General features: G+C 37.2%; 2 protein-coding genes across 2 annotated transcripts in view; both read left to right on the top strand.

Annotated features, from left to right (window-relative positions):
• The first annotated feature begins 3,245 nt into the window (after window positions 1-3,245).
• LOC140144687 (uncharacterized) overlaps window positions 3,246-22,172 on the top strand; it is a 156,042-nt gene continuing 137,115 nt past the window's right edge. The window contains exon 1 of the mRNA XM_072166495.1: window positions 3,246-3,379. The gene's annotated coding sequence lies outside the window, so the exon portion shown is untranslated. The remainder of the gene's footprint in view (window positions 3,380-22,172) is intronic.
• LOC140144688 (uncharacterized) lies at window positions 10,145-12,217 on the top strand. Its single transcript, XM_072166498.1, has one exon. The coding sequence runs from the start codon at window positions 10,183-10,185 to the stop codon at window positions 11,926-11,928; it is 1,746 nt and encodes a 581-aa protein (XP_072022599.1). The 5' UTR covers window positions 10,145-10,182; the 3' UTR covers window positions 11,929-12,217.

Raw genomic sequence — 22,172 nt, 5'->3', positions numbered from 1 at the left:
ATCATTTTGCAACTCTCATATTCCCAAGAATACATACTGTAGGCCTATTACACAGCCGGTGACGTTAGTCACGGCTGTGTCTTTTTTCTTACAGGATCTGCTTCTTCTTCTTCTGTCGACCTTTACATTTGCTCTAGCACTGACATGCGTACACCGATTTTGACCTAACTTGGTCACAATCATCAATTACCATGCCCATGGAATTCGTGGGGTCAAAAGTCAAGTAGGGGTCACAGGGGTCAAAAACGTGATTTAAAAAAAAAAACGCCACTTGCTCACATGCATTGTTATTACCCCGTGTCTATAAATCATACACAGATTTGAGGTCAAGGGTCATTAAGGGTCACTTCGGTATAAAACCAAATTCCTTCAAAAAATTTATTAGCTAAGAAAAACATAGGAGAGTGACGGTATGTGCACACATGAATTATGTTAACCGAATGTATATGTGGTATTTTTTTATTTGGGGTCAAAGGTCATTAAGGGGTCACTTCCGGTATAAAATGAAATACCTCCAAACTGCTACTTCTCCCACAAATTACATAGGACGGTGACGCAACTTGTACATATGCATTGCTATTACCCAGCGTCTATGAATCATACACAGATTTGAGTTCAAAGGTCATTAAGGGGTCACTTCCGGTATAAAACCAAATTCCTTCAAAAATTTGTATAGGCTAACAAAAACATAGGAGAGTGACGGTATGTGCACACATGAATTATGTTTACCTTATGTATATGTGGTATTTTTTTTGTTTGAGGTCAAAGGTCATTAAGGGTCACTTCCGGTATAAAACGAAAAACCTTCAAAAATTTTATTTGATAAGAAAAACCAGTAACTTTCCTGGAAAAACATAGGACAGTAACGGTATGTTCACACATGAATTGTGGTTACCCAATTCATATGTGGTATTTTTTATTTGGGGTCAAATGTCATTAAGGGTTCACTTCCGGTCTGAGACGAAAAAACCTTCAAAATGCCCCTTCTGCCACAAGTAACATAGCAAAGTGGTGCCACGTGCACCCATGCATTGACATTAGCCAATGTGTATGGGCATTTTCATATATTTTGGGGTCAGAGGTCATTAGGGGTCACAACACGGCTGTGTTCGTGGGTTAGACCACTGCTAAGTCTAGTGTTTTTTGTTTTTGTTTTTTTAATGTAAAATTAGCATTGTTAGTAGTTTTTGATCTTATCCAACAGTGCTCGATCGAGGAAACGATAAGGCCCTTTTTTTAAATATGAGGGACAAACCCCCTAGAGTACCCCAAAAGACTTAGAGAAGTGCAAGTGGTCATTGTTATCTAATAAACTTATTTATGTATGAAGATTTCATAAATCTTTCCAAAGTCTTAAAATTTGAAAAATCTAAAAAAAAAAAAATACAAATCTGACAAATCCCAAAAATTTGCGGAGGGAGGGAACGAGAACCAAAAGCTTAATTTTATACGGCCTAAGGTAGGCCTACATTACGAATTCAAGGTATAATTCCTGTCAAATGCAGGCAGTTCAAGCTTCCACGTATAATATTGATACGCTTATCTCACCCCCCTTCCTTTTTTTTTTTTTTTTTAGTCTTGAGCACATGGTAGGACATGTATAATAGCACTGGTTTACAAGTTGTGCTTCCGAAAACCTGGCCACGTAATATTATGGTAGGCTTTAGGTTGTAACAAGCAGCAAACAGCTAGATATCAGAAAAGGGTCAATTAATGACCTTCCGTTTATCGATATTAAGTACAGCTTGGCCTATGTCTACAAGTGACTTGCAGTAAACTTACTATGGCAACCAGAGGAGAGCAGGGGTCGCATTTAAGGATTTTGCGCGTCTAGGGACTCCTTATTTTTTTATTTTGCCCATTTTGGACTCCTTAAATCTCAAGTTGAAAGTAACCAAAGAGCTCCAAAGGGTCCGATAAAAACTGTATGGACTCCTTAATTTATGCACGGAGGCATAAATCATGAATTAAAAATAAAAAGATCAGTAAATCTTTTGAATCACCATTTCCAACAACTATTTCACTGGAATATTTGACAAGTTCTGAAGTTTAGAATTTTGGACAGATGGACTCCTTAAATTCTCATCGGGCCCCTTAAATGTTGGTTTTGCAGGCACCAAAGGGTCCAGAAAAATTGAATTGGACCCCTTGATTTCTTGTGCTCGATTTATAATAGGATGAAGAGTGGTTGTCAAATCTGGAAATTGTGCCAATGCATATTTATATAGCATTGGGATATTATGGTAGGCCTGCAAAATTTATGTAGTCAACTCACCATACTCAAACTCACTGATTTTGGGTAGCATAGTAAAATCGTAATTCTTTTCTCCCTTTTGGGAAAAGGTTTTATAATGAGGTGGGTGGGCCCATAGCCATCTAGTGAACCATAAAACTAAGTGGTCTCCACTATAAATCTCAAATTCAAATATTTTGTAAAACTAGGTGATTAGTCTGGGTTTTGATCATCATTTAATTTATGAAAAACAGAATGAATTCAAAATTTTTGTTTTTGCTTTGGCATCAAGTTTGGGGGATGTTCCTATAGGATGCATCACATCATTCACTTGCCCCATATTAAACTCTGCCAGTCTGCCAGTCTGCTCCGCTCGCGCTACCTGGAGGAGAGTCGAGTAGGCCTATTAAGCTAAAAATCAGGCCGAAATTGCTTCTTCTTTTCATCTGGGGTCATGTCCAATGCATGTACACTGAATGTTGCTTTAAAGGGGCATTTCGTGATCCACAGCCTCACCCCCCCCCACTTTTCTCTAGCTACATAATGTTTATGTACAAAATATCTCTTGCAGATTAATCCGTTTAACTAAGATATCGTGAAATTTGAATTTCGTTCTGGTGCACCAGAACGAAATTACAACGCATTGTCTATGGAGCAGTGTAATACACATGATTATGCATAACTCGCAAACGCAAAATCGGAATCAACTGAAATTTTGGGAATAGGCTTTTTTCGTGGATATGTACTGAAACATGTCATAAAAAGAGATCACGAAATCCTCCTTTAATATATTTAAACAACCTTCTCCAAGTGCGCGTGTGCGTTAGTTGGCTTTTTACCGTAGGCGTAATTTATTAAATCTAAATCAAACGTAGGCAGATTGTAGAGAACAAAATTGTATAAGGACAGAATGGAAGTAGACCGTACGTACGAGAGTCGAAGGCTTACAGGCTGCGATTAGCCATAATTATTCAAAGTAAACAATCGATCGCAATTTAATTGCACTCGTAGATTGCCTGGCGATCGGAGTGTTATCGTCAGATCACCTCGGACTAGGGGACTAGCTTTTCCCGGGTGGCGTTTGTTGTGCTATTCGTTTTTTATTTAAACAACAAAGACCACAGAAGGAAGAAAAATCCCAGTGAAGGAAATTTGGTAAGTGTAAGGATGTTCGTTGTGTAGATTTTGATCTTAGATCTTCTGACTGATCACTGAATTTACAGAATTAGCTCATGAGCTCAAGTTCGCCCTCTTCCCCGGGCGGACTTACCCCAAACTGGAGGGCGGACCTGCCCCATCAGCGTATTATGCAAAATATTGATAATTAAACCATTAAACAAGGTAGGCTAAAACTACTGAAAAACATGTGTTTTTTTTAAGTTATGTGATATCGGTATTATTCATACCACCGTTTTTATATGTCCTAATCCATTTCTCCCCGAAGTTGTCAACATGATACGTTTAAGGCCAGAGTAATGGAAGACACATTCGTCCACGACCGAATTTGAGATTTTTTGATATTTATCAACACTAAGATGTATTCTTTCACTTGAAACTGATAAAATACAACTTGCTAATATTTATTCGTATTTTTGCTTGATTTATTTCACTCTTTTCAACTCTAAAAAGTCACATGGCTCAAGACAGCTTAGTAAATTGGCGGGAAATAATGAGTCAGAAATGCGCGAATGCGAAATATTGTGATTACGCGCGCGATTCGCGTCGCGTGACGCGGCGCAACTCTGCGCGTATGTCCAACGCAGTCAAGACGCATTCGGTATGTTGTTAACGCCAGCAAATGTGGTGTAAACAAAACAAAAATTTGCAGTCAAAATGCCACTTAGATTTTTTAATTATTTTGAATTTTGGCGCACTGAAAGCAGAGATTATAGATTCAAAAAAAAAAAAGATGCATATTTAGACCATGCACCAGATACAGCTTTTACAAGTGTGAAAGTCTTACCGTTTTAAAATTTAAGGACGTTTTATGCATAATTTTGACATTTTTTTACTAAAACGTCGATTTCTCAGAGTTCACTTTTGACAATATTGCGCGATTTTTGTGACAAGATAACTCGAAAAATATGCAAGCAAAGGGTAAACTTTTTTTTTTTTCTTTAGAGTACATCAAAGTCTAGGGTAGGTTTTTTCATTTTTTCAAAATATTTTTTTTAAACAAAAATTTACACCATTATGTGCAATTTTAGCTTAATAGAGTGACAAAATGGCTTTTTTTCACATGTTTTTTCAATATTTCGAAAAAGAGACGAATTTCGAAAAATAAAAAACCTTCCCTAAGTTCATGTCTCTTCTTCATGAAAAGCTAACTGATTTTTTTTTACTCCGAACGGATTTTTTTCTAAGTTGTCACAAAAAAATTGGGGTAAAAAAGTGGATTTTTGTGATTTTTACAAAAACTTGAGATTTTTGAACAAATTTGACGTCACCATGGGATTCCTTGACTCATTTCCTTTCCAAAAATGTATAGTTTTATATACTTTGGACATACAATTCAGAAATAATGAAGTTCGAAAAGGTCCATGTTCTCTCCCATTACTCTGCCCTTAAGCTCACTTTGGACCCCTACATTTTAGGTATGCTAGGTGAATTCAAATTTGCCATCAAATTGCATCGTTTTATATATCAAATTAAAGCCCTTGAGTAAACTAAGCCAAAACTGAAAACCTTTTTTCATAGCACTTTCCATAGCAAAGTTACATCTTGTCAAAGATTGACTTTCATCAAAAAGATACAGCTAGCAAAGTTCCCCAAAACGGCATTACGGGGGTGGTGCTAGATCTTTTAATGGAACTGCTATCAAAATCCTCTAAAATTCCATGTGCGACTTGATTATCACCATAAAAAATCATATATATGGGTCAAGTGAAGTATAGAAAACATATTTATGTAGGTTTCCTTCACCCACCTATTCAAAAAATTCAAATTTCTATGTAAATATGCATTGTGTTGGGGCCCCGGTCGCGGCGAATTCGCTGACTAGTAAATGTGTTAACTAAGGTTTGCCTAGGTTACCTATACATTTTACCCTGACCCGACCCCTGCAATAAAAAAAAACAATAACAAAAAAAAAAAAAAACGGTGACACCCCAGAAGAGAATGAATGCCCTGTATAGGCCCTATACATGTACATGTACTCTTGCTAAATGTGTGCATTGAATATTATTGCTATGCAATGTTTAAACCTTTTTTTGTGATTAGGGTGAACTTACCCCACCATATGGGCGAACCTGCCCAAATATGGGGCAAGATCGCCACTTTGCAAAACTTTTTTGTTTGCTCTATCCTGTTGCTATTGTATTTATAGGCCTACAGTTCTGTGATTGTGGCCGTATATAGCTAATTAAGACATAGGGCTTTCACATGGGCTAATCAGGTCATCCCTAACCTTAAAATTGACATCGCTAGGCTGGTCAGAAAAAAATAGGGCGAACATTCCCCGCTCTCCCCTACCATATTAAGGCCTAAAATCAACGTAGGCAGATTATAGCGAAAAAAATAATTGTGTAAGGACAGAATGGACATCTATGGCACGATTTAGGATAAGAAAAATCTGCTCTGTTTTTAAACAGAGAGGTAAACAGAGAGGATGCTGCCCTTTAACGGTGGGGCTACACTTTCACTTTCTACTCTGTTTTTCGCTCTGTTTTTGAAATACCGTATAGCACCAGATTTCATATCCGCTCTACCATATTAAAGGGCATTTCGTGATCCACAGCCTCATCCCCCCACTTTTCTCAAAAAAAGTTGAGATTTTCATATCACTGGAAACCTCTGGCTACATAATGTTTATGTACAAAATATTTCTTGCAGATTAATTCGTTTTGCAAAGATATCGTGAAATTTGAAAAACGCAAAATCGGAATCAACTGAAATTTTGGGAATAGGCTTTTTTCGTGGATAGCTACTGAAAAATGTCATAAAAAGAGGATGCTGGGATCACGAAATACTCCTTTAAGGCCTAAAATCAACGTAGGCAGATTATAGAGAAAAAATAATTGTGTAAAGACAGAATGGACATCTATGGCACGATTTAGGATTAAATAATTTAAAATATATTCACAAAAACTGCACTTTTCAACACAAATATCTCAGCTCACGTCACTTTTCAGAAATGCCAGTCGGATTAATCAGAAAAATGAGACTCTTATGGTAAAATTTTAACCCGGCTCAGTGTGGTACCTTTGTCTATTAAAGCGGGCCATATTTAAAGCCATAATGTATATAGTATATATGAGCCCCCCGGGGGGGGATAAAATTTCCAATCGACCCGCTAAAACTCGCTTGCCCCCTGTCGGCCTACAAATTGCTTGCCCCCCTCTTGGCCCGCCAAAAAATCTTTGCCCCCCCTTACACATGCCAAATTTTTAGGTTCCCAATTTTCAATCCTTAAATGATCTAGATATATGATCTACAATCCCGGAAAAAATGTGTTCGAACACCCACTGTAATTTCTATGTTCTTCTTAGCTTAGAGTGCACGCTATATGAGTCACTGGAAACTAAGAATTATAATAGTGTTGTCTCAATGTTCATCTTAAGCATGCCCCCTCCCCTTTCCCCACCAAACAATGTTGGGAGAAGATATGGTGAAGATTAGCATATTGGGCATGCCAACATTGTACGGGGGTAGAAGGGGGACCATTTCCAATAAGGCCTTAAAAGTGTTCGAACAAATATTTCTAAGATTGTCTGAGGAATTCCAAAATCAGTTTTTGCTTCTTCACATTTGGGTTCACAACTTCAGATCCAGTAGAGCGATTGAAATGAAACTTAGACATGTTATTTTATATACATTAAGGAACATAGGGAATAAAACATATTACATTACATTCATAAATATTTCAGGGATCGGTCATTTTAAACATATATTTTCATCAAATTTTGACTAAATTAAGCAGAATAATACGTAGAATACCTTATACATAGCCCCAAACATTTTAAAACATAGCAATTTGGATAGTGAAAAAGTTGACAATCTTTTTGGAAAATCATTCACCATCTTTTATATTGCTACGACACTAAGGGCACCGTCAAGCAAACATCACACGGATGTGGGATGCAAATTTATCATTGTTATCTGCAGTAGATAGCAAAATAATGCAATGACATCTACCAACTTAAGTCCATTGCTTTGCAAACTTCTCCTTCCAAACATGCCAAGCCAGTAATTCCCGACCCCACGAAAGTATACCTCAAAGAATTCAAGCAAAGACAAAGAAAAAGAAAAAGAAATCATTAAAGCCCCCCAAAAAAAAAAATAGATGAAAGAAGCAAAGAAAGGAAACCAAAACAAAATAGCAAAGAAAACACTAAAAAGAAATAAAAGAAGATAAATCAAACAATCAAACTAAAAAGAAAACCATGAATTAAAAAAAGAAGGAAGAATAAAAAGTAATAAAAAGTGCAAATGTCACTTGCTGGTCAATATGTTTCAAGTTCAAGACCAATTGCACATTAAAAGACACACATGCGCAATGTATATGACACATAAATCAATTTTAACTGACATATTTTAATGATTGGTATGCAAGTTCAGGGTTTTTTCATGATTGCCATTATATTTGATTGGAATAAAAGAAAATATAAACACTTCAAAAATGCTGTCTTCCGATTAAACAAACACCGATCATTATAAGCATGATAGATAATGACCTTTATTTTTAGGCCTATATGCAATCTCACAGGGGCAAAGTTCGTTAAAACATGATTTGCGTTGTCTCTTCTGTGGGTATAACAATATGTACACTAGCTCGAGATACTCTAGCTAAAATACAGGTTTACATTTACTATCTTACATTATCTTGCTGTATTTCAGCTAGAGCTCCAAACGACAAGCTTCCGGGTTTTTTTGCAGAACAATACTGTTACGTAAGATGAAGAAGAAACCCGCCTCGGATCCCGCCCTACTCATTATTTCATTGTACTTATTGCAATTTGCCTCCACACATTACGTAATCAACACAAAGCTTTTGTAAGGATTAGTGAGTGGATAAGAAATTGACAGTGGAGGATACGAAGGACACGCCGATTGTTAGTTGTCAATCATGAATTGCCGCAACATATTAATATTTTACTGCATGGCATTCCACAAACACCAAGACAAATTATGCCGTATTTTTCCAAAGATCATCTCATATGAAGTAAGCTGAATGCGATCTGTACTTTTGTAACATTCCGATCGCTTTTGATCACCTATTATCGGCGAATTTGCTCGAAAACACGTGAGTTCATGTTGCGTAAACATAATTAGCATAGACACAAATGAAATTACGATGCAATACAATGCAATTTGAATGCGCAGCAGATCTATAGAAATAACGTTGCCCGGTTTTATGCAGAATTAGACCCTGTCTGATGTACACTGAAAGTGTGAAACCCTATTTATGGTAAAGGTGAATCGTTGCTCATCTCCCCATTGAAAACACACAGTATGCACGGTTGACCACAAAATATAAAGAATAATAAGATTTACTTTTCTATTATATGGTAAATCGATGGATATGCGTGCTTGTCTATGTGTGTAAATCATTACGAATTACCATTTGACCATCCTAACCATGGTGTGTGTATTTAAAATGTTTAATACAACACAATTTCACACATTAGGCTAAATTTCTTAAATGTTGGTCAAGTGATGTTTTTATTATAAACTATTTTTAAAACAATAAATGTGCGTATCCGATGCGTATCTCTCCTTCCTATCACTCGCTCTCTCTCCCTCGTTCTCGACCCCCCTCCCCATTTATCATACAGTGGTACTGTGTGACATTTAAATAAATAACATTGAATTTACGAGTAATGTTTATTTTTATTTTTATTTTTAGCTGAAAATACAATTTTAATCCCTCCTCTTAGTTTATTATGTACATATGCGCAATTAGCATAGCACATACACCATTAAGGCATGTATTTGTGTGTACAAAACGCTATATTAAATATATGGTAACTGACCGCTATCCAAATATTCATTGATTTCCTCCATATTCTGTGAGATGATAGCAAATCATGTTTCTGACATGTGTGCCAAATTGCATTAAGATCGATGGCGTAACTGCAGAGTTATTGTCCAAAAACTAAAATCAGATGATTTTGCTAAGCAATTTTGTAGACAATCCCGGAAAAAATGTGTTCGAACACCCACTGTAATTTCTATGTTCTTCTTAGCTTAGAGTGCACGCTATATGAGTCACTGGAAACTAAGAATTATAATAGTGTTGTCTCAATGTTCATCTTAAGCATACCCCCTCCCCTTTCCCCACCAAACAATGTTGGGAGAAGATATGGTGAAGATGAGCATATTGGGCATGCCAACATTGTACAGGGGGGTAGAAGGGGGACCATTTCCAATAAGGCCTTAAAAGTGTTCGAACAAATATTTCTAAGATTGTAGATATATAAATTTGCATATTAAAGCGTTTCCGTACTGTTTTCCTAAGCCTTTTTAGAGTGTTTTATTTAAAAAGCGCCCCATGAATATGCCTGTCCCCCCTCTTTCGGCTCGCCAAAATATCTTGCCCCCCTCCCAATTTTACCTTCCCCCAAGGGCTCATAATTATTGCACAGCCCCTAAGTAGGGTCATTCTATGTCAAATCAACCAATGGGTAGGCAGGTCACCCCCTCAGAATTTGCTGAAAATCATTTTAGCATACATCGATGGGAATAATGAACACTTGGAAAAAATTTAGCATTCTACTTCGAGCAGTCTCAGAGATACGGCTTGTCGAAATTTTACCTAGACCACCCCCCTTTTTTTTTTTTGCTCTTGCGAGTTGCATCATTGAATTTGTTATGTTTTGGGGCACTCATATTTTGACATATTTAAAAAAATAAGTGTTTTCAAGCTCAAGATAATATTTATGTGTATTTTGTGTGTTTTAATGCAGGAAATTGCGTGCATAGCAATATAGAGTGACCGTCACCACAAGAGAATGGCATCAATGTTACAACCACTCAGATGTACAATCTGCAGAACCAGTTTTGTCTCTTTTGACAAACTTTCACATCATAAACGCAGACACAGGATGAAATATAGCAAACTTCAATGCAAGAAAGCACATGTTGTAAGAACTCACAACATAGAGGCACCATATCAATGTGACTATTGTCAGAAATGTTTTCCATCCCAATGCAAATTGAAAGCACATATCATAACTCACACCAAAGAGAAACCGTATCAGTGTGAATATTGTCAAAAACGATTTGTTCGTAGTAGTAACCTCACACGACACTTGAAATCTCACACATTTCAGTGTGAGTGTTGTCAGAAATATTTTGATCTAAAGGAAACTCTTGAACTACACATCAGAACTCACACCAAAAAGAAACCATATCAGTGTGAGTATTGCCAAAAGCGATTCGCACGCAGTAGTAGTCTCAAAAATCACATTAAAAGTAACCACATTGAAATTAACAACACAGGGAAACCCTATCAGTGTGACTATTGCGAGAAATTTTTCAGTACAACGAGGTTATTGAAATACCATATCAGATCTCACACCAATAGGAAACGATATCGGTGTGAGTATTGTCAGAAGCGTTTTGCTCTGACAAAAAACCTAACAATACATATCAGAACTCACACCATAGAGGAACCATATCAGTGTCAGTATTGTCAAAAACGATTTGTACATAGTTATAGCCTGAAGAGGCACACTCAAACTAGCATCAAAGGAAAAAGCTATCAGTGTGACGATTGTCAGAAATGTTTTGCATCTAATTGCACACTCAAAGAACACATCAGAACTCACACCAAAGAGAAACCCAGGGAGAAACCACATCCGAAAACATATCAGTGTAATTATTGTCAGAAATACTTATCAACACAGGCGACTTTGAAACGGCACCTTCACAGGCATCATGTCACAGATACACCTTTTAAGTGTGAGTATTGTCATAAATGCTTTGCAGATAGTATGTACCTCAAAGTGCATTTAATAACCCACGGGCCTAAACTTTTCCAGTGTGAACATTGCGGGAAATGTTTCCGGACTAGTAGTAAGTTGAAATTCCATATCAGAACTCATACCAAAGAGAAACCATATAAGTGTGAGTATTGCCAGAAATGTTTTGCTTCGAAGGCCAACCTTAATGTACACATCAGAACTCACACCAAAGAGAAACCATATCAGTGTGAGTATTGCCAGAGATGCTTTTCGTATATGACTAATCGGAGAGAGCACATTATTAGAGTTCACACGCACGAGAAACCCCATCAATGTGAATATTGTGGGAAATCCTTCATCAAGAACAGGGATCTCACATTGCACATCAGAATCCACACCAAAGAGAAACCATATCAGTGTGAGTATTGTCAGGAATGCTTTGCTCGGAAGGAAACCCTTAAAAGGCACATCAGAACTCACACTAACGAGAAACCATATCAGTGCGAGTATTGTCAGGAATGCTTCGTACAAAGTAATAGTCTCAAAATACATATTAAGAGAAAGCACTTGCTAGAAAACCCCTATCAATGCGAGTATTGCGGGAAGATCTTCATCGAGGAAAGAAGACTCACAATACACTTAAGAATTCACACCAAAGAGAAACCATATCAGTGTGAGCATTGTCAGGAATGCTTTGCTTCGAAGGAAAACCTTAATGTACATATCAGAACTCACACCAAAGAGAAACCATATCAGTGTGAGTATTGTCGGAAATGCTTTACTCGGAAGTAAAACCTTAATATACACATCAGAGTTCACACAAAACCATATCTGTGTGAGTATTGTCAGGAAGGCTTTGCTCAGAAGGAAAACCTTAAAAGACACATCAGAACTCACACTAACGAGAGACCATATCAGTGTGAGTATTGTCAGAAATGCTTTACAGGAAGCAATAATCTCAAAATACACATTCTTAGAAGGCACACCAAGGAGAAACCCTATCAATGTACGTATTGTGTGAAATGTTACTCTACAAACAAGGATCTCGCACGCCACATAAAAACTCACATACAAACTCACACAAAACACACAAACGAGAAACGATTAGAATGTGAACATTGTAAGAAATGCTTTCCAGATAACACCAGGCTCAAACGACACATTATGGACGTTCACATTAAAGAGAAAACTTATCAGTGTGATCATTGTGAGAAATGCCTCGCAACAAAGAGGAGTTTGGAACGCCATATGATAGTGCACAGTACAGCGAAACCATATCAGTGTGAGTATTGTCAGAAATGCTTTGCACAACGTGCTTATCTTAAATCGCACATTAGACACATTCACACCAAAGACAAACCTTCTCAATGACTGTTATGGGCGATATTTCAATAAGATAAATTAGACATCCAACAAGAGAATCATTTTCATTGTTAGTATTGTTTGAAAAGGGTTTAAAATACAGGTCTTCAAATATAAATGTCCTATATACACAGGTGACAGCTGGCTGCATATACCGTATTTATTCAATCCGGGTATGCGAGCAAGCGCATGTTAGGGGCTGTGCAATAATTATGAGCCCACCCCCGGGGTAAAATTTCCAAATGTCTCACCAAAAATCGCTTGCCCCCCCCTCGGCCCGCCAAAAATCGCTTGTACCCCCCCCCTTCTCGGCCTGCCAAAAAATCTTTACCCCCTCCCCTTGCACATGCACAATTTTTGGGATCCCAATTTGCAAACATTAAATGGTTTATATACATGTTGTGAGCGCAGCGAGCAGGAAAATTTGCATAAGCATTTCTGTACGTTTTTCGTAAGCCTTTTTAGAGTGTTTTATTTAAAATGCGCCCCAAGAATGTGTGCCAAAAATTGCTTCCCCCCCCCCTTTCGGCTCGCCAACAATTTCTTGCCCCCCCCAATTTTACCCTCCCCCCAGGGCTCATAATTATTGCACAGCCCCTTATATTGTAATTAATACTTAACACAGTTCTGCAATGATCTGCAATGATGAATCGAGGAATTATCTCGAGGAATTATCGCTTCACATTATTTACAACCTTCAGCATGGATCAATATACACACTGTTAATATAATTCGGAAAAAAGAAACTGACCAGCAAAATTTATGGCTGTTTGTTTAGTTTTGTTGTTTTGTTTGTTTTTGCTTTGATTGCTTTTGCCTCGATTTTTTCCTTGGGGGGGGGGGGTGGACTTGAACTTGGTTATGGGCCTACCAACGTCAGGAAGTAGGGTCTTTTGGTAAATGGCATTGGGTTTAACAAAATGAAAAAGGGGGTCATTGGGTATAAACAATTGTGTAAAGGGGGTCATTTAGAAAAAAAAGTTCATCGTGTAGAAAATTTAAAATACATGTAATGGAGCAAATTTGTTTCAAATTTGGCAAAATACAATACAAAACCTGAAATAAGAAAAGATCATCTGTCACATGACTCGCAACACATATTGGTGTTGGGTGATTTTTCAAAATTTCCTGTTTCACATAGTGACGTTTAAGTTAAGAGTTATATATATCCTATAATAATAGTTATTCCTTAATTAATAGTTATTCCTTTAACTATTAAAGATACAGTGTAATATTTTGAACCTTTTAAGATTCAAGGTATTCAACATTTAAAAAACTTAAATTTCAAAAAGGAATCGGGCCAATGAGAGATATAAACAGCGGAGGAGTCGACTCCGTTATTAGTAACATACTTTTTAGTATCCGTAAAACATGTTTTTCTCGGAAACGTATTGTTTTATGTCCCAATAATTATTATTGTCTACAGAAAACAAGCAGACCTTGCCTATCTGCTAATTTCTAAGGTACAAAAGTATAGCATGTGGTAGATCAATCAACTCTCATTTGCCCACATTTGAACTTGTGGGCAAATAACTTTCTATATCAAAATATATTTAGTGAAAGCACTTCCGTGGTGCGAGTGATAATGTTTCAGTGGGAGAAAGGGAAGTATCTGAATAGAATGATCATAAATCGCTTGCCTCCCTCTCTCGGCCTGTCAACAAAATCTTTACCCCCCCCCCCCCCTCTTGCACATGCCAAATGAAAGAGAAACGGGTGTGTGTATTCAAAATATTTTCCCCACTGGAGGTGACCCCCCTCATAAGACCCGGGCCAATATTACTATTTTGGGTCCTTTTCCATATCTCGTTAGGGGCTGTGCAAAAAATTACGACCTCCCCCGGGAAGGGTGGGGGAGTAAAATTTATTGCCACTCCTCATTCGGCCTAAATATTCCTTTTTGGGTCTATATCTCGAACTCACAAGATGTTTTGACTGGTGCCCCCCCAGGTGACAGTGGTATACCACAAGATACTGTCGAAGGCACATGGTTCAGCTATGGTGCGGTACCGCCCTAGTTCTCTACAATTCACAACATGTTATAATGGCCTTTTGGAACCAACCGAAATGCGCTGTTACAACTAACCCCGGCCTGCACTATTTATAGGCAAACTCCAACTTTTGTCGACTTTTATATTTGCGACACAAAAATATTTTTGAATGCCTGCCCCCAAGTTTTTTGTCTCGCCTGATAAAGGCAGGAGACTATGTTATCACTTTTCCGTAGCGGTGAAATATCAAAGAAGTCCAGGTTTGGATTATGATATGTCTGTGTGTGTGGGTCCACGGTTTCACTGTTAACAACCACACACACAATAAGGGTCCACGGTTGTCGGTGTAGGGGGGGGGGGTGACAATTTGGCCCGGGGGGGGCACTTGTATTTCAAGGTGGGCACCATGCTCATGTACAAAAACAAGTAAAAAGGGTTGTTTTTCAGCATTGGGCAAGTACAGCGCTGTACCTGTTTCCCGGCCCCCAACTCAACACAAAAGTTGGCAACCATGAGAGTTACCAAATTTTTTAAAGATCCCCTTTGCAATGATTTATCATCAAATTTACTCCCCTTTTTCATGCAAAATCGAGGACAAAATTTGGCCAAAAATAGGCCTACATAACCCCTTTTTTGTTTTCATTGACTAGATTTTAAAACACTGACTAGAATTTCATGCACCCCTTTTCAATGACACTAAATATTGACATAAAGTTATCGGATTTTCCCAAATACCCCTTTTATCCAAATTTCGCGGACAGTGCAAATTAAATACCCCCTAGCTATTTTGCTGATTTCACAGTCAAATTTTGCGGACAGTGCAAATTAAATACCCCTATTATGCCAATTTCGCGGTCCTTTGTACTGGTAAAAAAATTACCCCTTTTCCGCGCTATTTGGTAACTGTCATGGTTGCCAACTTTGTGTTGAGTTGGGGCCGGGACCTGCTTGGGTGTCAAAAACGCCAAAAATCAGGAAAAAGGGTATACTTTTCCAAGTAAAATACTTGCTTAGTGTACCAAAGTTTAATGGCAAAATAAAAAAGGGTGAAATAGGCTTTGATTTCAAATCCTATTGCAAGGAAACTTGGGGCATATGTGAAGTATGAAATTCTTTATGTTATGAAGTTGTGTCACATAAATTCAAGGTCATTTGAAGGTCACCATAGGTCATTTGAGGTCAAATGTTTTTGTTGCTCTCAGGCTAGCTATGTATTTCCCCATGCTTTGGCGTATTTTGTACAGTGATAGGGGCAAGTGTGTCGAGCTGCTCAGCGATGGGGGAAAGTGCGAGAGGGCAGGATGGGCAGTACGGGGGAGGAGGAAGGGGGTTAGGCAGAAGATAACAAGCAAAATACCCTGTGAAAAAAATATCTGCAGATCCGTATGGGGTAGGCCTATACAGTGACGTAGCTTGGTGGGGAGTAGAGCAACTAGAGGTTCTCGACTTGATTATATTTTTAGGTCATTTTGGGGTCATCCGGGGTCACCAAGGGGTCATCTGAGGTCAAATTACTAAAAATTGTTGTATGGTCATTAAACTTGGTGGGTAGGGGCCTACAGTCAACATTTAGAGCCAACTTTTTGGAAGGTCATTTCAGAGTCATTCCGAGGTCACCCATGGGTCATCTGAGGAAAAATTACTAAAAACTATCGTATGGGCATGAAACTTGGTGGGTAGTGGGTACAGTCAACATTTAGAGCCAAATTTTTCGAAGGTCATCCATGGTCATTTGAGGTCAAATTACTAAAAACTGTCGTAGGGGCATGAAACTTGGTGGGTACAGTCAACATTTAGAGCCACATGTTTGGAAGGTCATTTCGGGGTCATCCGAGGTCATCCAGGGGTCAGATGAGGTCAAATTAGTAAAACCTATCGTATGGGCATGAAACTTTGTGGGTACAGTCAATATTTAGAGCCAATTTTTTGGAAGTTCATTTCGGGGTAATATACTAGTAATACCATGGGTTGTTGCAGGTTCATTTACTTCTATGTACCAAGAGTAATCGCGAAAGCAGGCGGTCTAGAAAACAGGCGAGACTCGTGGTTCGAGAGCCGTCTTGTCATTTATGGTTAGGCGTCATATACTGGGGTACCCCGGGGGTGCCCAAAAAGGGGGGTTTGTTGACAATTTGATGTGTAGCCTGGATTTCAAAACACTGTCTCTTGAATATTCCTTCACTTAGAAGATTCATGGTCTTAAATTGAGGAAAATTTATTTCATAATAGTCATGTAGGGGGGGGGGCCTAATATCATGTTTTAAAACCTCTGATATTTATTTTTTTACGACGTTTGAAATGAAATTTGCCAAGGGTGTTTGCCCGGGGTGTTTGCAGATTAGGGGGCGGCGGACTCATACGTAAATTTGATCGAAAACCCCCATTAAAAATTCGAAGCTAGTAAATGTCTATTGAACTAAAGGCCTAGTACATAAGGCTATTTAAGAGACTAATTCTTGCATGGAACGCTTAAAGATGAACCCTGTTTATGGTCTAAGTTCCTTAGGGAATTAGTCAAAGTGAAAATGTATCCATGTAAATTCTGTTCTGCCTGTCATCAAAGCAACAGGTGTAAGTCAGTTCTTCTGTGGAGAACTGGCCAAACGGGCTTACTGTTTAAGCAATAAGTCACTTTCTGTGGTCGGGAAGGTATCCATACTACGATTTTTTGTTTGTTTCAATAAGTAGATAATGTGTTTTTTTACAACTTGTTTTAACAGATTAACTCCAAATTTGTATGCTTTGTTTCTTGTACTCGGCCCGGTACTTGGTCCAAATACATATAGGCCTATATACATGGTCATGGTTTTTCAGTTACACAAATTGGGGTAAATGGAACAGCAGTGTTGGTAATTGGAACAAGGGGCATTACCCACAAGGAGCCTACATTCATAGCTATATTTACATTTAAAAGACATCCGAATAGTTTATTTATTTAACATATATTTTGTGACTAAACAAAAGAATAACAACAATAATTTTGTTTTCATGTTTTTTTGGTGTTTTTTTTATAAACATGCATGGTAATAATTATATGGCCTACCACGTAGTTTCTCTTGGTACATAACAGAAAAAATGGTTTCAGGTTTTTTTTAAATCAATAGGGGGCCGGGGGTAATCTACCATGAATTAGTTATTTGTCGGTGGGGGGGGGGTGCAAGATTGATTGAATTTAGACGTCGTCGTTGGTTTTACACGTAAACCCGAAAATGTCTCAAAAATTCCAAAAGTGTACGCATGTTATCAAGCACTATTTTATCAGTCTAAATCCGTTGAGGTTCGACAGTGTACCTCGTTGTAAGTACTGTTTTTTTGAATTTTTTGTATGAATAACGCACGATATGTTACCCGGTATGATATAATAATTATAAATTTCCCCCTACGTGTACCTATGTATATGTGTGGTGCAGCAGTAGTGTCTTCGCCTGGAACGCACATGGTCCCGAGATCGATTCCCACTCCCGGCTATAATAATGTTTTTCTTCACATTCATTTTGAATCCAAAATTATTTATTTTTATGTGAATATGTATACATTGCACTGGGAAATATATTTTGTGCATTTTTTTAACGGGGCCAATGGAGCTAAAAACGCACGTTGGCTCGGGGAAAAATAATTAGGCCTATTACCGTCATATTGTCTGTTTTGTTTACGCTATTGGCTGTTGCCACATTGAATAATGTCGACCGTCGTCTGTTATTTGTAATACATGTATAGAATTTCATAATATTTTAACCAATTAGCCAAAAAATATTAGAATCTTATATATATATTTAAAGTCAGTCAACCGTGTTTCATTTACCCCCAAGTGAATCTGTTGTGGGGTACCGTATATGGAACACCAAATTAATTAATTAGCTAATTAGCACTTTACATAATTTCATCATTAAAATCTGTTGTTTTTTGGTTTAAAACATTTAAACACAATATTCAAATATTTGGGAATCAATACCCTTAAATTGGTATAGGCCCCCCCAAGTATATTGTTCACTGAATCGACGTAGCACCCGGGGGGGGGGTGGGGTCACTCCCATTGTGGCCTGTACACCATCCGCGATAATCAACTTATGAAAAGCACCCTAAACATTAACCCTTGGCTAAAACAATACCCTAAACAGGGATTTTATCCCTTGCATCAAATTTCATACCCTAAATTTCATTTCCGCGTATTAGCAATTGCAATTTTGCTACCCTTTTTTCCAAAATTTCATGTTTTTGACACCCTAAACGCGTTACGCGCGTATCCACGAAAAACTACCCTTTTTACGCGTTTTTGTACAGGCCACAATGGGAGTGACCCCCACCCCCGCCGGGACATAGCACCACTTTATGTGGCAACCTTTGAGACCAATACCGAGTCAAGTTTGGGGTATGAAATAGAACACTCGGTATGATGTTGCCCAATTTTGTTCTTGATTGAAGAAAGTGTATTCTCATCGTTCCATTTACCCCAAGTTACCCTGATTGTGGAAAAAGAGGAGGAGGGGGTAAATACAACCCCTTGACACAAATTTGAAACAAAAATGATAGCAATAGGCCCTATATGGTGTTTTTTTCTTAATTTTTTCAGGTACCATCATTTTATTGTACTGCACTAAGCCACTCCCAAAATCCTTGTGTACATACTTTTACAATAGACACTAGAAATTGACTTCGTGCATTTTACCTAGGGCCAGCAGTTTGTCTCGAGCACCGTGGTTTACATGGTCCAGTAACCATCATGACTGACATGTGCTAACAAAGGAAACAGTCACTGCAATCAAAATATAAGCTGTGTACAGACAGATAACTGTGTGGGTATCATTATAATAGAGGCGTGTCCAAAAATAAGTTCACACCCCTTCAAATATTATGAAGACTTACTGCATACCCTATGAATTAGATATCGGGGCGATGACACTGTGGCCCGGAGAGAACGAAATTATTTGAGGACAGAATGGGAGTAGACCGTACGTAATAGAGTCATAGGCTTACGGGCTGCGATTAACAATATTTAAAGTAAACAATCTTGTATATTTGCATTCACATGCGATATGGCTTTGGCTATATACCGGTAGTCTCATGTCGTGCGTCATCTTATGAATAATAATGAGAATTTTACCAAGATCGGGTTTATATGACCTAATAATAAACTGGCAACTTAGTCAAATAGGACCACCAGTATACAGGCGCACACCACTAAATAATCATTCACACTGAAATGCCGGTATATTTACCTTGAAAAATACCTCTCGTTTGAAACGTAAAGGAATTTAGTGTTATAATACCATAATAATGCTATGCGGCGCGCATCTTTAAACTTTGGCAGTGGCTGCAACAGCATAAATAATATCCCTAACAAAGCATTTACTTAATGACAAATATTAACAATACATAACCTGATAAAGAGATAAAACTTTCTCATGAATATTCATAAGTAGGTCACCTACAATCTTAAGCTAAAAGATAAGTGGCAATAATTTACACCACACTTAAGTTTTTAGGATAACAATACACACTCATATAAAAGGAATCAATTGCTAAAGTGCTCTTAAAACTTCTATGAATGGAAGACAATAAACAATGAAGACATAAATATTTGAAGAACTCATAAACTTGAGAATCAAAGGATGCAGCGTGTTCATTATCAATGCATGAGGTGAATGACCTTTTCAAATTAAAGATAAACCATGACCTATTAAAAACAATTTCAAAGACAATGATGATTATGATGGAAAATAACTGAACTTGATGATGATCCTGATCGATTAATTACACAACAGATAGAAATATAATTTGATATGAAGCCAAAAACCTACATTAATTAAGAATGACACAATCAAAATAAACAAAATAATAAACATGGTAAATAATCATATACCTTAAGTCCTAACATTTCAAACCCTACCCTTATTATTAAGACCAACCATTCTGATGCCGGTTACATCAGTGAAAAAGAAATATCACGGACATGATAGAAAGACCCCTATATCACATGTTAATGAAAAAAATATAGTCACGGACATGATAGAAAACCCCCTGTTATCCGGTTGTCTCGTGTCAATGTTAAAAAATATCACGGACATGATAGAAAGGCCCCATGTATCATCCGGTAGTCTCATGTCAATGAAAAATATATCACGGACATGATAGAAAGACCCCGATATCGCCCGGTATTTTATTATTTATTTATTTCACAATATTTCAACAGGGTAACCTGCTCAATAAAAATTGATTTTCAGCAGGGCCCTGCTTAACGTATAAAACACAGTTTTACATGTTAAAAGAAAATGAATATTTACATAAAACATATAATCCATCCATAAAACCATGATTAAGAGACACGTTGACGTAAAAGACATAAAAGATATGTATATACATTATTGAATATTTGATAAAATCATTAGAAACTTCATAAGAATTGCATAAGAATATAAATATTGACATAAACATATAATCGAACCATAAAAACCATAATATTGAGAGACATGCTGATGTAAAAGACATAAAAGATATATATATATATACATAACAAGTTTACTTTACAAGTGACTAACTTTGGAATTTTAGAGTGCTCAAACCCATTACAGGTGAGGTCTATACTTTGAATTTGTTTCTATTGCTCACCTGTAATGGGTTTGAGCACTCTAAAATTCCAAAGTTAGTCACTTGTAAAGTAAACTTGTTATAATACGCCCCCACTATTTTTAGTGGTTGAGCACTCTCGACTACTTTTGGAGTAGAGACTGTTCTGGTTGGCTTGGTTCGTCATGATTTTGACACCACAGAATGTATATACTCGTATAAACATTTCTGTAAATTTGAAATCATGACAAACTATCCGTCTGATGATCGGTTTACCCAATGATCGTAAGTGAGGGTATTCCGTGAAACTTTAAGTAACGGTTGCCTTGCCAGAGGTCTATACTTTGAATTTGTATATATATACATAAATAGGATAATTGATAAAAAAAAACCATTAGAAAATACATAAGAAATATACATTGATATGCTAAAAAACCTATTGCAATTGAAAACATAATTTAAGAATGCAGAGCAAGATGATGACTCATAAATGGCAAGATACATTAACATAATTTCAGATCTTTTTAAAAGCTGTTTTAAAAGACGAGAATGATTTTGCATCTCGGATATCCTTTGAAATAAGATTCCATGTGATACATCCTTGATATTGAAACGTACTTTTACCATAATAAGTATTAAAACTAGGCTTGTAAAGATTTCCAGCTTTGCTTGTTCGTATATGTACAGCATGGATAGAACTAACTGCATGAAATAAATCATTAAGGTAAACAGGTGTCATATTATTCAAAACTTTGTACATCATACACCCATTATTATATAAAATTCGACTACGAATATCCATGAAGCCTAAAGTCATTAACATATCTTTGATGTGTGTACGGAATGGCATACATAAAATAATTGTCATGGCAGTATTCTGGAGTTTTTGAAGCCTATTTATATTAGTTTCCGTACAACTACTCCAGACAACCATTCCATAATCAAAGTGAGGAAGTATCAATGTGTTATAAATTGTGATAAGGGAACTCTTTGGTACAAATGGCTTAATTCTCCTCATGATACCAAGGCCATTACATACCTTTCGGCAAACGTTGTTAACATGATCATTCCATTTTAAGTTTGAATCAATAGAAACACCAAGATACTTAAACGAATTTA

This window comes from Amphiura filiformis, unplaced genomic scaffold (genome assembly GCF_039555335.1).
Source record: "Amphiura filiformis unplaced genomic scaffold, Afil_fr2py scaffold_72, whole genome shotgun sequence".
NCBI lineage: Eukaryota > Metazoa > Echinodermata > Ophiuroidea > Amphilepidida > Amphiuridae > Amphiura > Amphiura filiformis.
The sequence above is the reverse complement of the archived record's forward strand: the minus strand, read 5'-3'. Positions and strand labels throughout refer to the sequence as shown.